The sequence below is a fragment of the Aplysia californica genome, unplaced genomic scaffold (assembly GCF_000002075.1).
Source record: "Aplysia californica isolate F4 #8 unplaced genomic scaffold, AplCal3.0 scaffold00012, whole genome shotgun sequence".
Taxonomy (NCBI): Eukaryota; Metazoa; Mollusca; class Gastropoda; order Aplysiida; family Aplysiidae; genus Aplysia; species Aplysia californica.
This window is the reverse complement of record NW_004797282.1, coordinates 1311270-1331385: the sequence shown is the minus strand read 5'-3', so window position 1 is coordinate 1331385 and position 20116 is coordinate 1311270. Positions and strand designations below refer to the sequence as shown.

At 39.4% G+C, this 20116-nt stretch overlaps 1 protein-coding gene across 1 annotated transcript in view; it reads left to right on the top strand.

Annotated features, from left to right (window-relative positions):
• The window catches only part of LOC101855841 (collagen alpha-1(I) chain), a gene marked incomplete at its 5' end in the record, with an annotated part of 105917 nt that overhangs the window by 15505 nt on the left and 70296 nt on the right, over positions 1–20116 (top strand). Inside the window, 5 exon segments of the mRNA XM_005090092.2 lie at positions 10190–10249; positions 14132–14185; positions 16839–16883; positions 17446–17508; positions 19646–19699. Coding sequence (XP_005090149.2) covers positions 10190–10249; positions 14132–14185; positions 16839–16883; positions 17446–17508; positions 19646–19699 — 276 coding nt within the window.

The following is a 20116-nucleotide window of genomic DNA, read 5'->3' as shown; positions in this document are numbered from 1 at the left end:
ATATATAACATTGTCACAGAAAATACAACTGGACATGAGAACCAGTTCACATAAGTACTCTAACCCACATATTCATAATAATGCGTCTTTGTCATACTTTCGAAAGCCATAGTGATCTCGACATTATTTAGTAGTAGCATGCACGATTGTTTCAAACAAACACTCCCCACTTTCTTTGGCAGCACTGTCAAAATACGCTGCTAAGTCGCCTGATAAAATAAATAAAGATTTGCAGCTCAAAAAATTTAGACGATACATTCTTAAAACATCGGAAAGCCCCATCGCACACAACCAACCTGAAAATACTGAAAAAAGACTATTTTACAATTTTAAGAGCTTCACAATGACGCAATCACTTTTGTCATTAATGTAGTCTGCACAATGATTTACATCTCAAGTGTCATTTTCATAATTCTATCCCCTTGTGACATTATGCGTGCTCCGCCAAGGTATCCTCTTCTTTCGGTATCGACAATACTTTCTCTCCTCTAACAGCTTTCTCGTACGTCTCCATTGCCCTCTATTTGTACTCAATGACCCTGTGACACCTAAAAATATCCATAGGGGCTCTCGTGGCCTAGAGGTTAAGGTGTTGGCCTCTCATTCAAAAGTCTGGGTAGCGACCGAAAAATGTTCTTCTCTAAAATTGTCTCCTTTCACCTCCTTTATTGCTCTCTAGAAATATTCTTTCGTCTGCTTTCATCTCCTCTTTCTGCCCCCACCCTCTTACCTCCTTTGCCCCCTCCTCTGGGCTCCTGACTCTTTCTGCAGCCTTTCTACTGCTACTACTTGACTCCTTCTTACTGCTGTCTTTCTGCCACAACCCTGATCATCTGGTTTGAAAGATCTACACCTAGCCTTCTCGGACAAGGGCGAAAAATCTCGGAGGGCCGTGTGCAAGTTGTGCACGTTAAAGATCCCTTTGTGGTCTAAAATCGATAAGAGTAGGCTTCGGCCGCCACCCAGGCAAAGTTCAAAAATTTCCTACCAACTAGAAGTATTAGGTGTGTCCCGAGCGCTCATATGACCTTATGCAGTAGTGAGCGCCGTAAAACATTTACCAAAAAATATATGTATCCATTAGCATAATCCACCTTGTAATAATAAGAAGTTGCACCAAAGAGATTATAATAGTACAAGAGATCGCAGCTGTGCTGTCACCCACGTAAACTCACGATTGCGTGCGGGCCCACTCAGCTCGCTTGGTCGCCATTTTCGAGAGGATTAGAAACAGCGCTGTCCCGCTGCGCGTCCCTCGCAACGCCTATGTCTTTATAGAGTTTGAAGCTCAGTTCAGTTATATTTGTAATTTTCTTTTGTTTGCTGTTGTTGTTAAATCATATAACATACACGCATAGACAATACCGCACCCACTGACCGATTGTGGGAAATATGCACTTAAATATGGGCTACAAATGAACAGAGAGATACAATATGAGGTATTGTTTGGAGGGTTTTTTTCCTGGTGTGGTGGGGGAGGGGCGGAGGGAGACAAAGTGAACAATTTACTTTTGTTATGAAAAAGGACAATTTCATACTTACAAAACGGATTGCTTTTTTGTCATGCTGTCTATACTCTCCTTCTAATGATGCAAAGCCTAGGTCTTCATAGAGTTTGAGGGGGGGGGGACTGGGTTAATTATTTAATATATTAATTTGATGTCTCAAAATTAGAAATTAAATGTAGGGTGGGATACTCTAAATCATTCATTGAATGGATCCAGTGCGTACACCCTAAGAGCGTTGTTTAATATCGAGCACAAATGATTTTATTATACTGACAACATTCTAAAATGCAACACTTAGATAAATGGCCAGTTTATCTTAAACGTTCACAGTATTTTCAAAAATTGGCGTTGATTGACAATGGTGTTTGCCCTGTTACTGCTGTTTCACATGCTGTTTGGAATTGGTTCCGCAAATGAGACAGAACATTACGCCGGTCATATTGGTGGGTAGTTACGCCTGGAAGGCTACTTTATTTTCTCTCATCTCAACAACATCGACAATGGTTATTTTCCGTTCAGCCAGCCTTGAAGGTGTGTTAGAGTTGCAGCTGAAGCCTCTAGCAGCTTCTCAGACACATTCCTGATTCCAGAGGGCCGATACGAGCGCCTTATGTTGTTGTCAGCGGTGCTAAATCTAGACATACTGTTTGAGCGGCGCACAGCGAAAGATTTCAATGAAATTATGGTTTTTACTTTAACAAATGAACATCAACTCCATCTCATTCATTTTTTTCTGAATTTAATTCTCCCATATAGTCTCACCGTGGAAAAGGCTCTATTTACATTATTTTGAGATAATCTATTGAGCGCCGACTGGCCTTTTATTCCTCTCGGAAATGGCGGCGTGCCCCTCAAGTTTGACACTCGTTACATCACAGCTAAGACCTCTAATTCTATGTATAACCTTTTGGAGTTGCACGTTTGTTAACATCTACCATCAGGGTCTAGAGTCGTGGAAGTAATCAGTTTGATCATGGATTTGCAGCAAGATTGAAAGCCCAACTATCGTAATTTATTTCGGTGCAGTGACGGATTCTAGATAAAGCATTCGTTAAAATGTGGTACAGTCTGCTTATCAGACAAGAAATCGTTTTCTAGCCTGCTATCTCAATGACAACGTATTCATCCTTTTAATGAAGAGATGTACAAGTGGGTGTCTGTGTTTGTGTCTGTCTGCTTTTGTACACGGGCGTGTGCGCGTGCACGTGCGCGCATATGTGTGTGTGTGTGTGTGTGTGTGTGAGAGAGAGTGTGTGGGAGTGTGTGTGTGTGTGTGTGTGTGTGTGGGTGTGTGTGTGTGTGCGTGGAACGAGGAAAGGGAGGGGGATGGAATCTTACATCTCAGCAAACGTGGTCCGAATTTCCAATGATATTTATACATCTAGATCTGTGGTCTGAATTTCCAATGATATTTATACATCTAGATCTGTTTGTAACTTTTGTGTCAATGAGTAAATTATGTGTGTACGTTTTAGTCACAGCACTTGTAAATCTGATCACAATGGGATGAATGGGGCGTGACCAGATTTCTTCGTTTCAACTAAATTACATCTATGCGGGCGTAAAAATACCTACATTTTGACAAATCTGTTCTTTATTAACAAGTTCTCATACCAACATTCAGATATGTGGGCTGAATTGCTTCCTGTTAGAGGGTGTCGGTTAAAATATATTAAAATATCTTCTTTTTCTATTCTCTATGATTATTTCACCTTGACGAATTTGCTGAATGTCATATTAACCATTAAAATTTCATAATGTTTCCTTTGTTATTTTATCTCTAATATTTCATTCTAAATCATCGTAAAGACGGTTTTTTATCTCTGCGCAGCCACCTGTTATGGTGTCGTGCATTCAACACAGCAAAGGAGAGTTGGCGGTTAAGAAGAACTTCGTTGGGGTTGTTTTTTTTCTAAGTTTTAGTACGGTTTTACAGCACTCGCAACTGCATAAGGTCATATGAGCGCCAAGGGGTGGATGTCAATAGTGAAGCCCAAACGGGGAATCAGGCTTACTCTGCTCACCTCTCTAGCCCCAACCGCACAAAGTCTTCTTCGATTATCAAGGCACCCAGGAAATAGCAGTTCACAAGAGACGGACAAACATACAAAAGTAGTAGAGGAAAAATTAACGATAGTAAGGATGAGGAACGAAAAAGCGGCAGTTCCCCCAATGTTGTTCGGGCACAGTATGAGCGTGACATGGATAAATAAGCCCGTTTACAATTCTACTAAACATAAGAGCATTTTACTATCCTCCCTTTGGGAATGGCTTGAAGACGCTTCAGTCAATAGCACTGCCCTGGTGGGAGGTGGGGGGAGCAGAATAATTTCAACCTCAAATTTTTACAGCGATCTATGCATAGTGGCGTGCCTTTATTTTCTTTGAAACACAACTGAACGAATATTTATTATCATAATAGAGCAAAATATAAAACTGCACATTACCTTTTCAAGATAGGCGAGGCATTAAAAGTCTGATTCGGATTATAAGCAGATCAAAGTAAAATATATCCTGTTGTATGTGTTCACATTTTATTTATCAAAACTGACATTCACTGTTCTAGACACCAGCAAATCAACTGACAGATCCTCTCAATTTTAGAAAGAGCATAATAAAACCCAAAATTGGACTAAAATGTTTTTCTCACTGGGGGTATGAAAGTTATGTTTTTGTTTTCATTTCCTTATCTTTTTGGGGGGAAGGAGGGGATGTATTATTGTGAGGCAGCGTGGTGGAATCAGGCTCTCGTCAATTTTTGGTCATATTGAGTTATTGGTATCATCTTAAAGCTTGTTCATTTGTCTTGCTTTCAATGAAAAAATTACCCATCCATCTTCAATAGAAGTGGATATATTTTAGATTGAAGGAGGTGGGGGTTACCTGGTTTAAGAGGTAAAATTTGCGAGAAAATGACCGCCAAAATGTGGTACATTCCAAAGCTGAAGAGTCCATGGAAACTGTAAATTTATATTTTTGTGCCTTTAATCAACGTTTTCGGTGAAATCCTCAAAGGAAAATGTTTGTAAATGGACTTGAGCCAAAAAACAAAAATTTGATAAAAATTGCTAAGCAGGGAGAAAACTGCTGTTTTCTTCGATTTCATTATTTTGACGAGAGCCTGATTCCACCACGCTGCCTCACAATTATCTTTTTAAAACTCAATCTTCACCTGTCTCTTCCATTTCTTAATAATAATAATAATAATAATAATAATAATAATAATAATAATAATAATAATAATAATAATAATAATAATAATAATAATAATAATAATGATAATAATAAAAAATAGCATTTGTATAGTGCATGTCCCCATTCGAAAGCAAGCTCTATGCGCTTTACACAATATTATTACCCCAGCAAACCATAAAACACTCAGAAACATTCTCAGCTTCCCGGGAGCATACAGAGCAAGTAGCTGGTTAAGCGCTCAAACACTAACAAACTGACAAGATCTTTCACTGTCTATAGCTGGGTACCCATTTTCACCTGGGTGAAGTGGGGAAAATCCATATAAAGTGCCTTTCCCAAGGACACAACGTTAGGCCCGCGGCTCGAACCCCCGAACCCTCAACCTCACGATTACGAGTCCGGTAGCCTAACCACTAGGCCACCTACTCCACTGATCTGTACTCTTCAAAAAAAAAGAAATCAGAAATTCACTCTTAAAACTGAATGTTTTAATATAGCGAACCTAATAAATAGCACAAAATAAGGCAAAGTTCTGGCAGATGATAACTTTTCAAACGTTTAAAACGTTAACCCTGATGAACTAACGGAATTCCTGAACAACTTGTTAACAGATAAGGTACTCGAAAAGTCAGTACCTGGTATGTGTACCATTTGCTTTGATCACTGCTCGGCATCGAGAACTCATGGATGCAATCAAGTTTGCATAACATGTGGCTGGATGGTCTATCTCTCATGCTGGAGTGCCACAAAGAGTTCTGGAAGTTTCTGAGGTGACGGATTCCTCTGCCGCACCCGTCGATCCAACTCGTCCCATAAGTGTTCGATTGGAGACAAATCAGATGACCAGGCAGGTCGTGGTAGAGTCGGAATGTTTTTGGCACGCAAGAAATCTCCACATACTCGAGCAACATGCGGACGAGCGTTGTCCTGCTGCAAAATGCCACCATTAGCGTTCAGGTATGGAACAACATGAGGTTGTTCGATCTCATCCCTGTCTCCGAGCAAAGAGTCCTGCCTCCCTGTGACGATTGCAAACTGTCTATTCAGAAATTCTTTCATGTCCAGGGATTTGAGCAGCTGTAGACGTTGCTGTTGTGGCTTGATCTCGAAAGTGGCGCACACGGATAAAACGATCCTGGGCAGCAGTAGTGACCCTGGGTCGATCTGACCTAGGCCTGTCATTATCACTTTGAGTGTCGTTGTATCGTGTCCATAACGCAGCAATGGTCTGTGTAGACACACCAAAGTGCCTTGCCACGGCTTGCTGAGTCACCACTACTTCCAATCGTCCGATTGCTTTATTGCGTTCAGCATCAGTCAACCTTAGCATTTTTCCAGGGGTTTTTAATGTTATGTTACATGGACTATGTGAACCGTGGTTGTTGTGGCTTTTTGTACGCCAGTGAGGGAGGCTACAGAATGGTGAATTGCAGTCTATTACTGTGCACGAGAAAGTGGTCAGGGCCGCCATTATGGATTCAGTAAAAACTCGCCTATACGAACATTTTGGTGTGCACTGCACGTGATTATTGGTGTTTTGGCGACAACACTTGATCCTTTACAAAACTCTGTCCCTAATATCTGAACTTTTATTTTGCGTTTCCTAATGTTCAAAATGTATCATGTGTTAAGTTTCTTTTTAGAAGAGTATATTGAATCCATCCAAGATTCATTAAAACAATCATGAACATTTATTACAACAAGAAGAACAAATAGAAAGCACAAGTTACAAAAACGAAATAGACATTAAAAATGTTCTTTCAGCTTGATTTCATGCAATCTTTTGAGCATAAATACATGTTTGTTTGTTATTTTTGGGGGTGGGTTGTTGTTTTTTTTATGTGGGGGGGGGGGTTTAGTAGAGAAATAGCATCCACGTATTGTGTCTGTGTATATGAATTGTAATACGCTCACAAAAACATGTCCTCTCACTTTTCTTTACGGTGTGTGGATACTTTCTAATATTTTTTAGACAATCAAGGCAATACCGTGTGGAAATTTCTTTTCTTGATTCAAGTATCAGTCATTTGCTATGTACGTTTAATTTCCATAAATTTTGTTCAAGAGCCACGTTACAGAGTAGGACAATCAGTAAAATGTCACGACACGGTGGATTCAGGCGCACGTCAATTTTGGGGCGTGTGAAGTTATTGGTATCATCTTACAGCTGTGTGATTTGCCTATTTTTCGATGAAATAATACCTATCTGTCTTGAAGAAAACTACAAGTATTTGGGATTGGAAGTGATGGGTGTCGCTTGGTTTCAGGGCTAGAGAAAAAATGGCTGCCAAAGTTTGGTGACTACCATAGTTTTAGAGTCCTTGGAAACTAAAAATGTACCCCCTTTTTGCGCCTTTAATCAACATTGTTCAGTAAAAATCCACAACGAATGTGTTTTTAAAAAGGACATAAAGGTGTTGAGCCAAAATATAAAAATTTGGTTTAAAAAATTGACAAACTGGCGGAACATTGCTGGTATGTTCAGTTTTATTATTTAGACGAGCGCCTGATTTCACCATGATGCCTCACAATGTAATTCCATTACATTTATAAGCTATGAATATGTGCAATATTGAAAACACTGATGTCTTCAACTCTAGTAGATTTCCGACATACGGAGCGGGGACAGAATCTTCGCAGAGAAGTCCGAAAGTCTTTATTCATCGCAAAATACACCCCGAAATTACAAAGAGGAAAGGCGGCGCTCATTACTAGACTGACGTCGAGGACTGTTAGTGTTACAGTTGTTTTATTTGTATATTCGATCAGTGTGGAGAAGGCTGGAACAATCATGCACACAGTGTATGAGAGCCAGACGCACAAAAATAGCCTCACACTCTTCCAGCGACTAAGACAGAACTGGCGAGCATCAGCAGCTGCCTGACCGTGACGAATACGTTCTCTGGTGTTATGCAGTTTGGTTAAGGACGAGATATGCTTATAGGTAACATAGATAATGTGGGAGTAGACAATGACGATAACTAAATTGAAAGCTATTAGAGCAGCGGTAACATAGTAAGCTGTCACAGTGAGATAAAAAAACGCCATAGGTACAATGGTTACAAAAGTAGAAACCCAAATTACAAATATGGCGATGATTGCAGACCTCTCAGTACCGTAGTTCAAATAAGTATATGGGTAGACAATATATATCCAACGGTCCACCGATATCATCACAATATTAGCACAGGCAACGAAGAAACATGGAAAAATCAAACAGAATTCGACTTTTCTGGCTATCTGGAAGTAGCGTACTTGTAAGTCGGCACGAAAATGTACTATGACGATTAACGAAGATACGATGATCTGAGCAAGAGTAGACACCAAAGAGGTAACAGACAAGGAGACAACAAATGCGTTTGTTGGTGTCCGAAGTCTTCTGGAACGAACGATGGTGACACACATCAAGAAATTCACAATGAGTCCGCAAATGGAGAAGAAAAGGAATGTGAGTTGAACCTGCCATACGTTTGGGAGGAAATGTATTTCCTTTCTCGAATTCAGAGCAACAGAAACATTTAAGTCAGGGTAGAGCGAGGTCAGTGCAACTGTGGTTACCATTGTTTCCAAAGAACTAACGTTTTAAAAATACACAAAGTCTTGTTTTGCGTTTTTCTGTAACCACTTTCAAATTTACGTCAAACTGTGACGACGAAAGACACACAATGTTTCGTCTAAGAAACTTAAACAAAGCGGTTAAAAGTGACATCCATGAAATGTTCCGAATACGCTATTTCAAGCGGTTTTTTGTGAGCTGGTGTGAAACTGGATCCAGAGTGCGATAACAGTTCAATGGAAGGATAGACAGACACCTCGACTGAGGTATTCCCCTAAATGACACACAGTTTAATGGGTTGAGTTGAGTCATTGTTCTTGGGAGATAGGGCAGCAAAACAGAACAAAGCAAAACTCATTAAACTTTAAAACGTCGCATCTCCGATTTCAACATTTTTACAATCATCGATCCCTAACATTACAGATAAGCCTAGCATCAATGGGCCTACAAGAAACTAGGTACACAACAGCATCACATGTCAACAGTGTCATGACACAGAGAATAGGGATAGTTCTACGTCTTTTGTATGACCTCAGTCATGTGCTATCTCAGCCATACAGAACGACTCCGAAACCGCACTTTAAGCATTTTAAAGAATTTTTTTAACTTTGAAGTGCCCTGTAGTATAAATTACTGTTGGTGTATGTGTGTGTGTGTGTGTGTGTGTGTGTGTGTGTGTGTGTGTGTGTGTGTGTGCGTGTGCGTGTGTATGTGTGTTGGTGTGTGATTTGACCTTCACAAGTTTAGCATAATGTCAATGCGAGCCATTCAGCAGGATACTTTCGGATAGTTAACTCATTCCTTTCTCCTTAACGTTTTTGAGCTACGTTTACATTGAGTTAGTTTTCATTCTTACTGACTGTAGAAAAGTTTTGCTTGTGTGAGGGTGAGATCATTAATGTAGCAGTTGACAGATTATTTATATGATAATTTATGATTGTTGTGTTTTGTTTCTTTTGGGCCAGTTTATACGAGGAAAGCCTCAAATGGTATTTCATAAAACGGTATAAATTGTATAACTATTCAATAACAAGTTTAAAATGTCAAAAATAAACAAAATCCCAAATAAAACGCATCATATTCTATATCATTTAAGCAACGATAATAAGGTTATCAATAATGATAATATCACTAATAATATTAACAATAAAAACAATAATAATAACAATAAAAATAATAATAATAATAATAATAATGATAATAATAATAAGATAGAATAATAGTAATAACAATAATAATAATAATGATAATAATGATAATAATACTAAAAAATGATGATGATGATGATGACAGTGATGATGATGAGGATGATGATGATGATGATGATGATGATGATGATGATGATGATGATGATGATGATGATGATGATGATGACGACCTCCTCATCCTCTCTCTCTCTCTTTCTCTCTCTCTCTCTCTCTCTCTCTCTCTCTCTCTCTCTCTCTCTCTCTCTCTCTCTCTCTCTCTCTCTCTCTCTCTACCTCCCTCTCTCTCTCCCTGTCTCTCTCTCTATCTATCCATCTATCTATCTATCTATCATCAATTCATATTGATTCCCTCTAAACCTCTTTAGTTTTTAGTTTTAGTAAGGTTTTTTAAGGCGCTTGCAACTGCATAATAAGGTCATATGACCACCAAGGGGTGGATATCAGCAGAAAAGTCCAAACGGGGAATCAGGTTTACTCTGCTCACCTCTCTAGCCTCAACAGCAAGGAGTCTGCTTCAACTATCAAGGCACCCCGGAAATAGCGGTTCACAAGAGAGGGACAAACATACCTAAGAAGTAGAGGGAATATGTTAATACCCCCCCCCCCCCTTGGGAGTGGCCTGAAGACACTTGAGTCAGTAGCACTGCCCTACGGGGGAGGGGGGGGAGGGGTCTAAACGTCTGTCGATACTGATCTGTTTTATGTTGTGTTTTTTTCCACAGGTCAAAGGTGAACCCGGAGATCCGGGACTGCAGGGGCTGCGTGGTCCTCCTGGTGACATTGTAAGTTCTTTTTACTTATTTATATACATTCTGTCTGTCTGTACGTTTGTCTATCTGTTCGTCTGTCTCTCTGTCAGTCTGTAGGTCTGTCTGCCTATCTCAGTCTGTACCCCTGTCTGGAACATTGTAAGTACTTTCTATTCACTAACTCATCCTCAATGGCTGTTTGTCTGTCTGTCTATCTGTGCCTGTATCTCTTTTTCTATCTATCTCTCTTTCTATTCTCATCCCTCGCTCTTCGTTTGTCAATATGTATACGTAAGTATATACAGACCCTACCAAAAAAAAACTTAACAACTTTTTTTTCTAAATATCAAGCCCAAATGTTGTTTTAGAAAAATGAAATTTGGAACAGATAAACTTCTTTTTTTTTTAAATTCAAATAGAATTTGTTTGATATAAAATTCATACAGAGGAAACTTATTATCAGAACGGAAAAAGCATAAAGAAAAAAAAACACACCCATAAACGCAAAATGCGCCAATTTAAAAAAAAAGACACTCTGGCAAGGAAAGTCATGAGACGATTGATTTGATTTTTGTCTTCTTTTTCTCTATTACATTTAATTGTTCCCACCTTATGACATTAAACATTATTTAACTTCTCTTAGGGAGTTAAAGAACTAACATTTTTGCTCTGGAATTTCTAAAACAAATGCTCCACATGTCCTCCTTTGGACTCCAAACATCTTTTAACGCGTCGTTTGAAATGCTCAATGACGGCCAAACACAGTTCCCGCGGAATGTTCTTCACTTCACCACGGATTGCTTATTTCATAATTTCAATGTTTTCAAACTGGTTTTGAAATACCCTGTCCTTCAGATAGTCCCACAAGAACGAGTTTAAAGGATTCACGTTAGGAGAATGCGGAGCCCAAATGTGTTCACTTCTGCCACTGATCACATGATCTCCAAAGTCGTCAACTAGCCATGTCATTGATCTGACAGAAACGTGTGGATTGGCCACATCTTCAATGAACCACTGGTCTTGGCGATCCAAGTGCCGGTGTCTCCCCAGATCCGTCCAGAATTTCTTCAGCACCTCGATATATCAGTCTGTGTTCACAGTGGCAAAATGTCCGTCAGCGTCTTCAAAAAAAAAGGACCCACTAAATCATTCGTGCTTAAAGCCACCCACACTGTACACCTTTCAGCATGGGGTGGCTTCTGGAGACAGTAGGAAGTGGGTTGGAGGCCCAATAGACAGCATTTTTAGAATTAACATATCCTGAAAGTTGAAAAAGCGCTTTGTTACTGAACCAGATGTCATCTAAGAAACTCTTGCGTTCTCCAAGGTGGTCGAGGAACCAACGACACATTGCCATCCTCAGTCCCTCGAAGCGTTTGCCTAACATGAATATGGTATGGATGTAAGTTAAGATCTACTTTAAGAATATGGGCTGCCGATGCGTATAAAAGTCCTAGCTGCAGTCATCGTCTGCGGACAGATGTCTCATTAGATTCAGCGACTGAGTTCAGCACCCTGACGATGTTTAGAAGGGTTCGAATGGCTCACGTTCGACCTGAAGCGGTGGCTTTTTCGGGAGATTTAGATTTTTTTATTTTTTTTTCGATACACCCAAAACTGACGGGACCTTTTTACCCGTAACATCAAAGAAAGCCTTGATGGCACTTTAGCCTTCTTCCCGTACCTTATGCGGAACTTACGAAATGTCAGGGATGGTTATTTTGTGGAGAGGTAATGTTCAATTCAAAATGCTCTCTGCTCCTTATTAAACTGAACCATGATTTGGATAATTAACAAAAGGAACTTGAAAAATAATAATGTCTACCAACTTCCGTTGGCCTTGGTAGACTGCTGTAGCTTGCAATATGACGCAATTGTTACGACACTTTGTGGTAATGCGTACTGGTGTGTAGTGTAATAAAAGGGGACAAAAGCAAAAAATTGTTTTTTTTTTAAAGCGCATTATACTGCAGAATTATTTAGTGGAAGCATCTAAAATGAATATCAGTCAAATTCCTTTTGAATGAGGAATATTGTTTTCAAATTTGGAGTCGAAAGCGTCAGTGTGAAGGAAAATATTTACGAAATAAAAGTTGTACATTTTTGGGGGGATCACCCTGTATATAAATGTGTGTGTGTGTGTGTGTGTGTGTGTGTGTGTGTGTGTGTGTGTGTGTGTGTGTGTGTGTGTGTGTGTGTGTGTGTGTGTGTGTGTGTGTGTGTGTGTGTATTTGTGTGATTGAGTGGATGGCCGCCGAATCAAATCACCAAAGGGGCGTTCTGAATCTTGCGTTGTTCAGTGAAATTGTACGGCTCTTCCATCAGATCACAATGCCCTATCGTACAGCAATGAAAGGGTCATAAACCCATACATTTTCTCTTTTTTTCAAAACTATTTATTTATCTTTTCTTCAGATAAAAGGAAAAGGTTTCAGCGCTGGGATCAAAAAGGGGGTGGGGAGATGAGAGGGGGGGCGTTTGTTGGTCTCCTTTCCTCCCCGAGACCTCTGGACCTTTGTTCCGAGTTTCATGTCGTGTAAACAATGACCAAACAAAAACAATGAACGTGGTACAAGGCAGCAGAACCCCACCTTTACCCCCCCAAAAAAAAACCCAACAACAACAACCCAACCTCCTCCAATCAGTCACTATTCCACAGATGATATTGTTATTGTGTGGTACTAACCCGCTTTTCCGTAGTATTACACAGTGTCTGACAACGTTTTACAACTAGGTGTTAGTTTTGATACAGATCTCAAATGTCCATCATTAAGAGGTTTTTTTCGTGTGTGCATTTAAAGAATTTTTTTTTCAGTCATCATCTTTTCTGGTTCTGATTTTGGTGTGTGTGTGTGTGTTTTGTTAGGTTTTTTGTTTTGTTTGGTTTTGTTGGGGTTTTTGGGGGGTTTTATTTATTCATCCTTTATGTTCACAAAATTTCCCGCTGTCGCTGACCACTTAAAATGTGTAAATTATGCATAGGGTGTGCTGGAAACGGCTGGAGGTGGACAGGGGGTAATCTAACTGGGGGAGATCAGGTGATTGGTGGGTGCTTTGGTCTTCTTTTCTTCCGCGCTCACTTGACCTTTGTTCCCAGTTGGGTTTTTTTCTCCATAAATGGCTAATGAAAAAACATTGAGGTGCAAAAGTGCAAAGAGGCGGGAACCTTCTCCCCTTACCATCTCCAGAATGAAATTACGATGTTTTAATAATTGCTATTTATTTAAGCGATCAAACTGGAAGCAAAATCTAACAGATATGGATGAGTACGAACGAATGCTCTGCCAGGACTTTGCAGGGGTTACGAGTGTTGGAGACACATAGGTTTTAATGTGGGATCATCAAAGGTATCTGGTAACACGCTTTCGGCTCACATAAGATCTGAAAACTTAGTTCTCAAACTTGATCGAGTGTGTCGTCCCAAAATAAATGTTGAGCTTCCTTGCAGTATGTAGGCCTATGTTTAATAATTCTTTTTATTCTTTACGTAAACATGTCATTGTCCTTTCAAATGTTCTCTTCAAAGTTAACGCCTAGGACTCAGCTCGTCTACTGGATATAACCTGCACTATTGGGTTTTTTTTATTCTTCTTCTTTTCCTTATTTTCCTTAAATATAATATACTGACGAAACTGTAAGTGTATATTCAAACATCAAATCTGTCAAGAAGCTCGTCAAGAATAGAAAAACATGATTGCACGAGGCCTTTACCCTCACTTTTAGGAAAAGAGAAAGTAACCTAAAAACATGCATCAGGCTACTGCTCCAGCAATAACCGGTTCAAAGAATGGTCATATGAAATAGACTTAGCTCTCCGTAACGTAAAGACTGTGATAATAATGTATTTTGACAGAAGTACCTTTGTTTTAAATCTACAAGTGTTATAATATCCTTCCTTATTTTTCTCTTTCCCAGGGCAGAACTGGTTTGCCAGGACCCAGAGGGCCTTCTGGAGATGACGGCAAGCCGGTAAGTGGTTGTCGTTTCTGTGTCTCTGGCGGTCTATTTTGGCAATTTGCAGTTCGAATAAAGAGCTTGACATGTTTAGTAGGACTGGGGAATGAGTCGCTTTAGCTGAATCCGGATAATATGTTATTGCATCTCTTCAGCGATTAAATATGTTATGACCCGCTTCGGCAAATAGGTAAGGTTAGAACCACTTCGAAAAAACGGGTTAGCATCACTTCAACAAATGGGTGCACCCACTTCGGCGAACGGGTCAGCAAAGGGAGTGTAAGAGTCTGAATTCGGATAATGTTTCATTGTTGAACCATCCTGTTATCCGGAAATCCGGATTTTGCCCACCACTACTGCTTTGTTTTACCAGAGACCGAGCAACGTAAACGAGACAGTACAACTTTACTTACGGCACTGTCTGTGACGACAATGCTTAATGCAGCGTAAGCGAAGAGAGTTGTTCTATTTATAGATTGGGACGGTAAACAAAACTAGCGTTAGGCCTGTTATTGTTCTAATGTGTGTGAACGAAACCAAATTGTTAGCGTACTCTGAGGCTTCAAATTAAAAAAAGGTGGAGGGGGGGGACTCATTTGCCAGATGTTATTAATAAAAGACAGGTGGGCCGGGGGGCCGGGGGGCCGGGGGGGGGACACATTTGCCAATTAACAATAGATGCAGTTCACATACATTTTGGGCGTTTGCGAAAGAGTTCTGATCTAGTACTTGTTTTTTACACATGCTTTTTGCGAGGAATATTATAATGTAAAGCAATTACAAACAGGGATATAACTTACATTTTTTATTGGCAAGTTTTTATAGAGATCCAAGAGAGGGCCTGGTTGTACTTGCTACATATCTTTTTGCTCCAACTTTCTCAGGCGAAAGATAAGTAGCGGGGGGGGGGGCAACATTTCCAAAAAAGAATAAGCGGAAGGGGGGGGGGCTTATTTGGAACCTCGTAGTAAACCCCTCAATTTGACAGACTGTTTAGGAAGGACGTATTATCGAGGAGAGTTAGAGAAAGGTGGGAAAAGAAGAATAAAAAGGAGTAAATAAAGAAATAAAGAGAGAGAGAGAGATGGGGATATAGAACAATAATAACAATGATGACGACAACAACATCAGTAGCAAGAGCAGCAGCAACAGCAACATCGTCAATATGGAGAAAGGGGGAGGGAAACAGCAACAATAATGATAATGAGCAGCAATAACTACATTAACGTTCTAGACAATTTTGGCATATCAAATACAAGTAGCTCCATAGATTTTTCAACAACAACAATGAAGAAAACAAGGAAAAAAGAACGAGAAAGAGGAAAATGGAGAGAGAAAGAAAGAGCAAGAGAGATGTAAATACAACTCACCATATCTATTTATTGATGCAAGTGTAGTGCTAAATCCGGTTTGCTTTGTTTTACAATTAATGTTGAAATATTCCTGTCTTCCTCTGCTTGTTTTGGAGAACTAGTTCAAAGCCCTTCACTTTGTTATGAAATTTGACATAATTTGTACACAAATTTACAATGAGAAAGTGCCAAAGGATCTAGATCTAGAAATCTAGATCTAAAACATAGCACGCATAGTTTTCTAGATCTTGACTGGGAGATGAGCACTTATTTAGATCTAGATAGATCTATCTAAACCGAAGAAAACATCTCCACATGCGAGGAAGCCTAGATCTAAAACCTAGATATACAATAAACCCTTCTATATCTAGATCTACTTAAAACACCAGTTACAACACACGGTTTCATTCATGGTGAATACAAAGATGTATGTTTTGAAACACATTTTCAATGATAATACGCTATTTAAGCTTTATCTACTTGTCCAACAATGAACTTACCTTTCAGGATCAATAGGAAAATGGGAAAAAAAGCTAATTCAGGTCGCCTGTTTGTTGTTTTTTTTTTTTTTTTTAACTGGTGCACTTTATTGCGGCACACCACTTACGGTGTGTGTTCTTAGAATCGGCCATGTTTGTTTGAGTTTACCGTCCCAATTCCTGTTGCCACGGGATTGGTGGGATTCATGGTCTGGCCCAAGCTGTACTATCTCGTTTACGTTGCTCGGTCTCTGGTTTTACGTTTACTTTATTCAGTTTCTTTCTCTTGTGTCGTTATACGTTGAGACAGAGAAAGTGTTTGGTCAAAAGCCAGGTAGATGGCTTCTTTTGTAGATTCATTTGGTCTACCCCTTGCTTTTATGTCGGTGTTCGTCTATTTTGGCTGATTGCACTTCGAGTAAAAAGTTTGTTCTTTTGTTTTACTTTTATTTTACTTTCTTTTTGTTCCTTCTTGTATCGTTATACGTCGAGGAAGGAGGATGCATTTTCCAGTTAATAGCTAAGTGGTGGGAGTTTGGTGCAGATATTTTTCTCCGTTGAAGGACCTCTTTGACATTTGGTTTTGTCTTGCCTTTTTGCCTAAATCCCTGTTGTTTTCTTTTTTGTTAGTGTGCCTCTCTATGTAAACCTCTTTTTCATCACCATGAACTATTTCTTTCTCTTTATTCTTCCTTAAAGAAATAGCAGTATTGAAAGTCTAATAAATAGATTCATTTCGTACTTCCTTTGTTGCCGCTAACATTAATTCAATTTTTTTGGTATTACGAAAGATGATTTACATTTGTGTTTTTGTTTTTTTCTTGTTGTTTTACGTAGGGACAAAAGGGAGAATCTGGATCCAGAGGCTTGAGAGGATTCCCGGTAAGTGTTTTATTTATATACTACCTGAGTAAGCCAATCAGACCATTTCAAATAAGAAAGCTGCACCGCTGCTGTTGGTTACTTCCACTCACCTGATACGTTTCGAGGAAGGAATTGACGTGAAATTAACAGCGGTGGGTTGTTACAAGGGTTAACATTTTTCTCTCTGAGACCGGTGTGGAGTGCTCAAACAGCGTTGTGAAAATAGAGCCGAGGGTAAAAGTATTTAAGTGACAGTTTGCTTTCTGTTACATCCCTAGCACTAGACACCGTAGAACCAATAGTTTACTTTTGTCTGTTAGCTTTCTCGTGAATTGTAACTCCCAGTCATTGTAATTTTACCTTCATGCATTTCATCCAGGGATAATTCTGTACCGTTTATCTTTTTTTAGTTTAGCATCAAGTAAAAATGTTTCTAGAGAGATTTTTTTACTGTCAGCCAATAAAATTTTGTCAAATGAAAAGTACAAGGAGGCGTTCTCACATTAACACTGCTGATGTCAAAAAGTGACCATTGCGTTACAATTAGTGTAAACCGATTTGATTGTCTGTTTGTTCCCAGGGCCTTTCAGGACCAACTGGGTCAAGGGGAGGTACTGGACCCCAAGGACCCCCTGGACCACCGGTAAGTTGTAGTCTCTCTTTATAATTTTTTTTGGTAAGTTTTTTACAGCGCTCGCAACTGCATAATGTCATATGAGTGCGAGGGACACATTAAACATTTTCAGTTTGTAGCAAATTTTGAATTTTGCCCGAGTGGCGGCCGAAGCCTTCTCTTATCGATTTTAGACCACTAAGGGATCTTTAAGGTGCGCAAATTGCACACGGAACCTCAGAGATTTTTCGCCCTTGTCCGAGAAGGCTAGGTGTAGATCTTTCCTACCAGAAGATCAGGGGTGTGGCTGAAAGACAGCAGTGAGGATCCAAGAGGTAGCAGTAGAAAGGCTATAGAAAGAGTCAGGAGCCTAGAGGAGGGGGCAAAGGAGGTGAGGAAGTCGGGGTAGAAAGTGGAGACGAAAGCAGACGACAGGAAAGGAGGTGAGGAGACAATTTTGGAGAGGAAAATTTTTCCCGGGACCTTTGAATGAGAGGCGAACAATTTAACCTCTAGGCCACGAGAGCCCCCGTAGTCATTGTGTATGTGAGTCATACCTGCATTCATATATTATGTGGTGTCTTCATAATTACGCTATTTTTGTAAATAAGACTACGTTCTGTTATGTCATCAATCATAATATGCAGAAAGTCACTACTTTGCAATCTTTAATAATTACACCTTCTAAAACGTAATGGGTAAATACATCAAGGTTCTGTTACGCTATTTATTATATTTAGACAGATATCAGATTATGAATTACAATGTTTTGTTTTGTATTATGCTTATTATCGTCTTGCTTAAAAGAACAGGTTTATGAAAGTGGGATTTCTGTTTAAAAGGGCATGTCCAGCTGGATTTAACGGAATTACATTTTGTAGATGATGGTAATGAACACTATGAATGGAAACGCTATTTTTAAGGAACATAAGCTTGATGATATAAAACAACTGTCTTTAGCACGGTATTCTTTCTTGAAACCATCTGAGCTAACAGTACTCCTTGGTTGAAATGTATCGTAAAAGCGAAGACAATGAAACAAAATTGTTGCTGTCATTGTCAATATATTCTATAAGACGAAGGCAATGTTTCTGTTACAGTGGCCCCATAATTATGAATTATGCATTTGTGTGAGCCGCAAAATCTTTAATAAACTGAACTGAAACTGAGCAATGTCCAGAAAGTGAAAACAAGTCCGAAACATTGTATGGTATTGGTGTAACACGTCCGTATTTCCTTTTATTTTTCTTGTTTTAGTTTTCTTTTAGGGAATGGCGTTTTCTTAAAGAAAGATCAATGTGGTGCAGTGGTCAAGATACTCTCAATTAACTCAGAAATCCTTGGTTCAAGTTCCGAAATATCCTGGCAAATTTGTCCACCCTTCTTGGTCACTTTCTCGGTCATTTAGCAGAGAGACAATGAAACATAATATGGAGCCTCCTTCGGGTCTATGGTGAAATAAAAATTTTAAAATGTGAAGCATCGTGATGAAGTCAGGCGCTCGTCAAAACAATGAAGTCGTAGATATCGGCGTTTTTCCGCCAGTTTGACAATTTCTTTCTAATTTTCTTTCTTTCTTAAAGAGAGCAATTTTGTTCGAGAGCAGGAAAGGATATGGAAGGAGAAAATTTTAGAGAAGAACATTTTCCGTCGCTATCCGAAGTCGAAGCGGGAACCTATTGAATGAGAGATAAACACCTTAACCTATAGGCCTCGAGACACCCCGGCGGCCGTCATGACAGTTTACTGTCAAGTGTTTATTGGCAAAACACTCTTTTAACCCCTCGGAGCCGAATGTCGGTATGAACGCAACGCGGCAAATACCATAGGGAACCAAAATATCGGTATGACACGCCCACTTGAATGTGACATGTGTTTACCGAAATAAAACAAATACGAAACAGCAGCATCAATATGCACCAGCACAGTGATACCGCAACAAAAAAGAAGATGAATAGATCAAATCAACACCAAAATGAACTTTTTAAAAGTACATCTCTCAAAAACCAATGAAATTACTCAGTAACTCAATATACCATTCAGTGACCAGGAGCCTAGTAGGCAAATGGTTAAAATCAAGCAACAACACTGTCCTGTAAAAGGTATCACCTTTGTGAAGCTGTCAGGATTATCTGCATGATCACATGTTTACTTCTTTCTCCATCAGGGCATTCCCGGCCGAGGAGAGGAAAGCGACAACAGAATAGATCAGATTGTTCCGGTGAGAAGATAGTTCTACTTCTCTTATTTCTATTCTTTTGGGATATTTGTTCCAATCTCTTTGTTCTCCTTTCTTTATACTCACGAATCCCACACAAACTCAACGCTCTGTCTGATATTCTTGTCTTGTTAACAAACAATCATCAAATATTCCAACACTTTGTTCATTGATTTTCTCACTTACTTTTGTATTCCTTATAGATTTTTTTCAGATTCTTTGTTGTTGTTTTTGCTGTTGCTATTGTTGTTGTTGTTGTTGCTGTTGTTACGGTTGTCCTTATTGTAATTGTTGTTGAAGTTGCTTTTGTTGTTGTTGTTTGATTCCTTTTCGTGTTTTTGTCCCTGTTCTTGTTCTTCATCTTGTACATGATGTTTCGTTTTTAGTTTACCTGTCTTGGTTTTATGAATCACCCCTCCC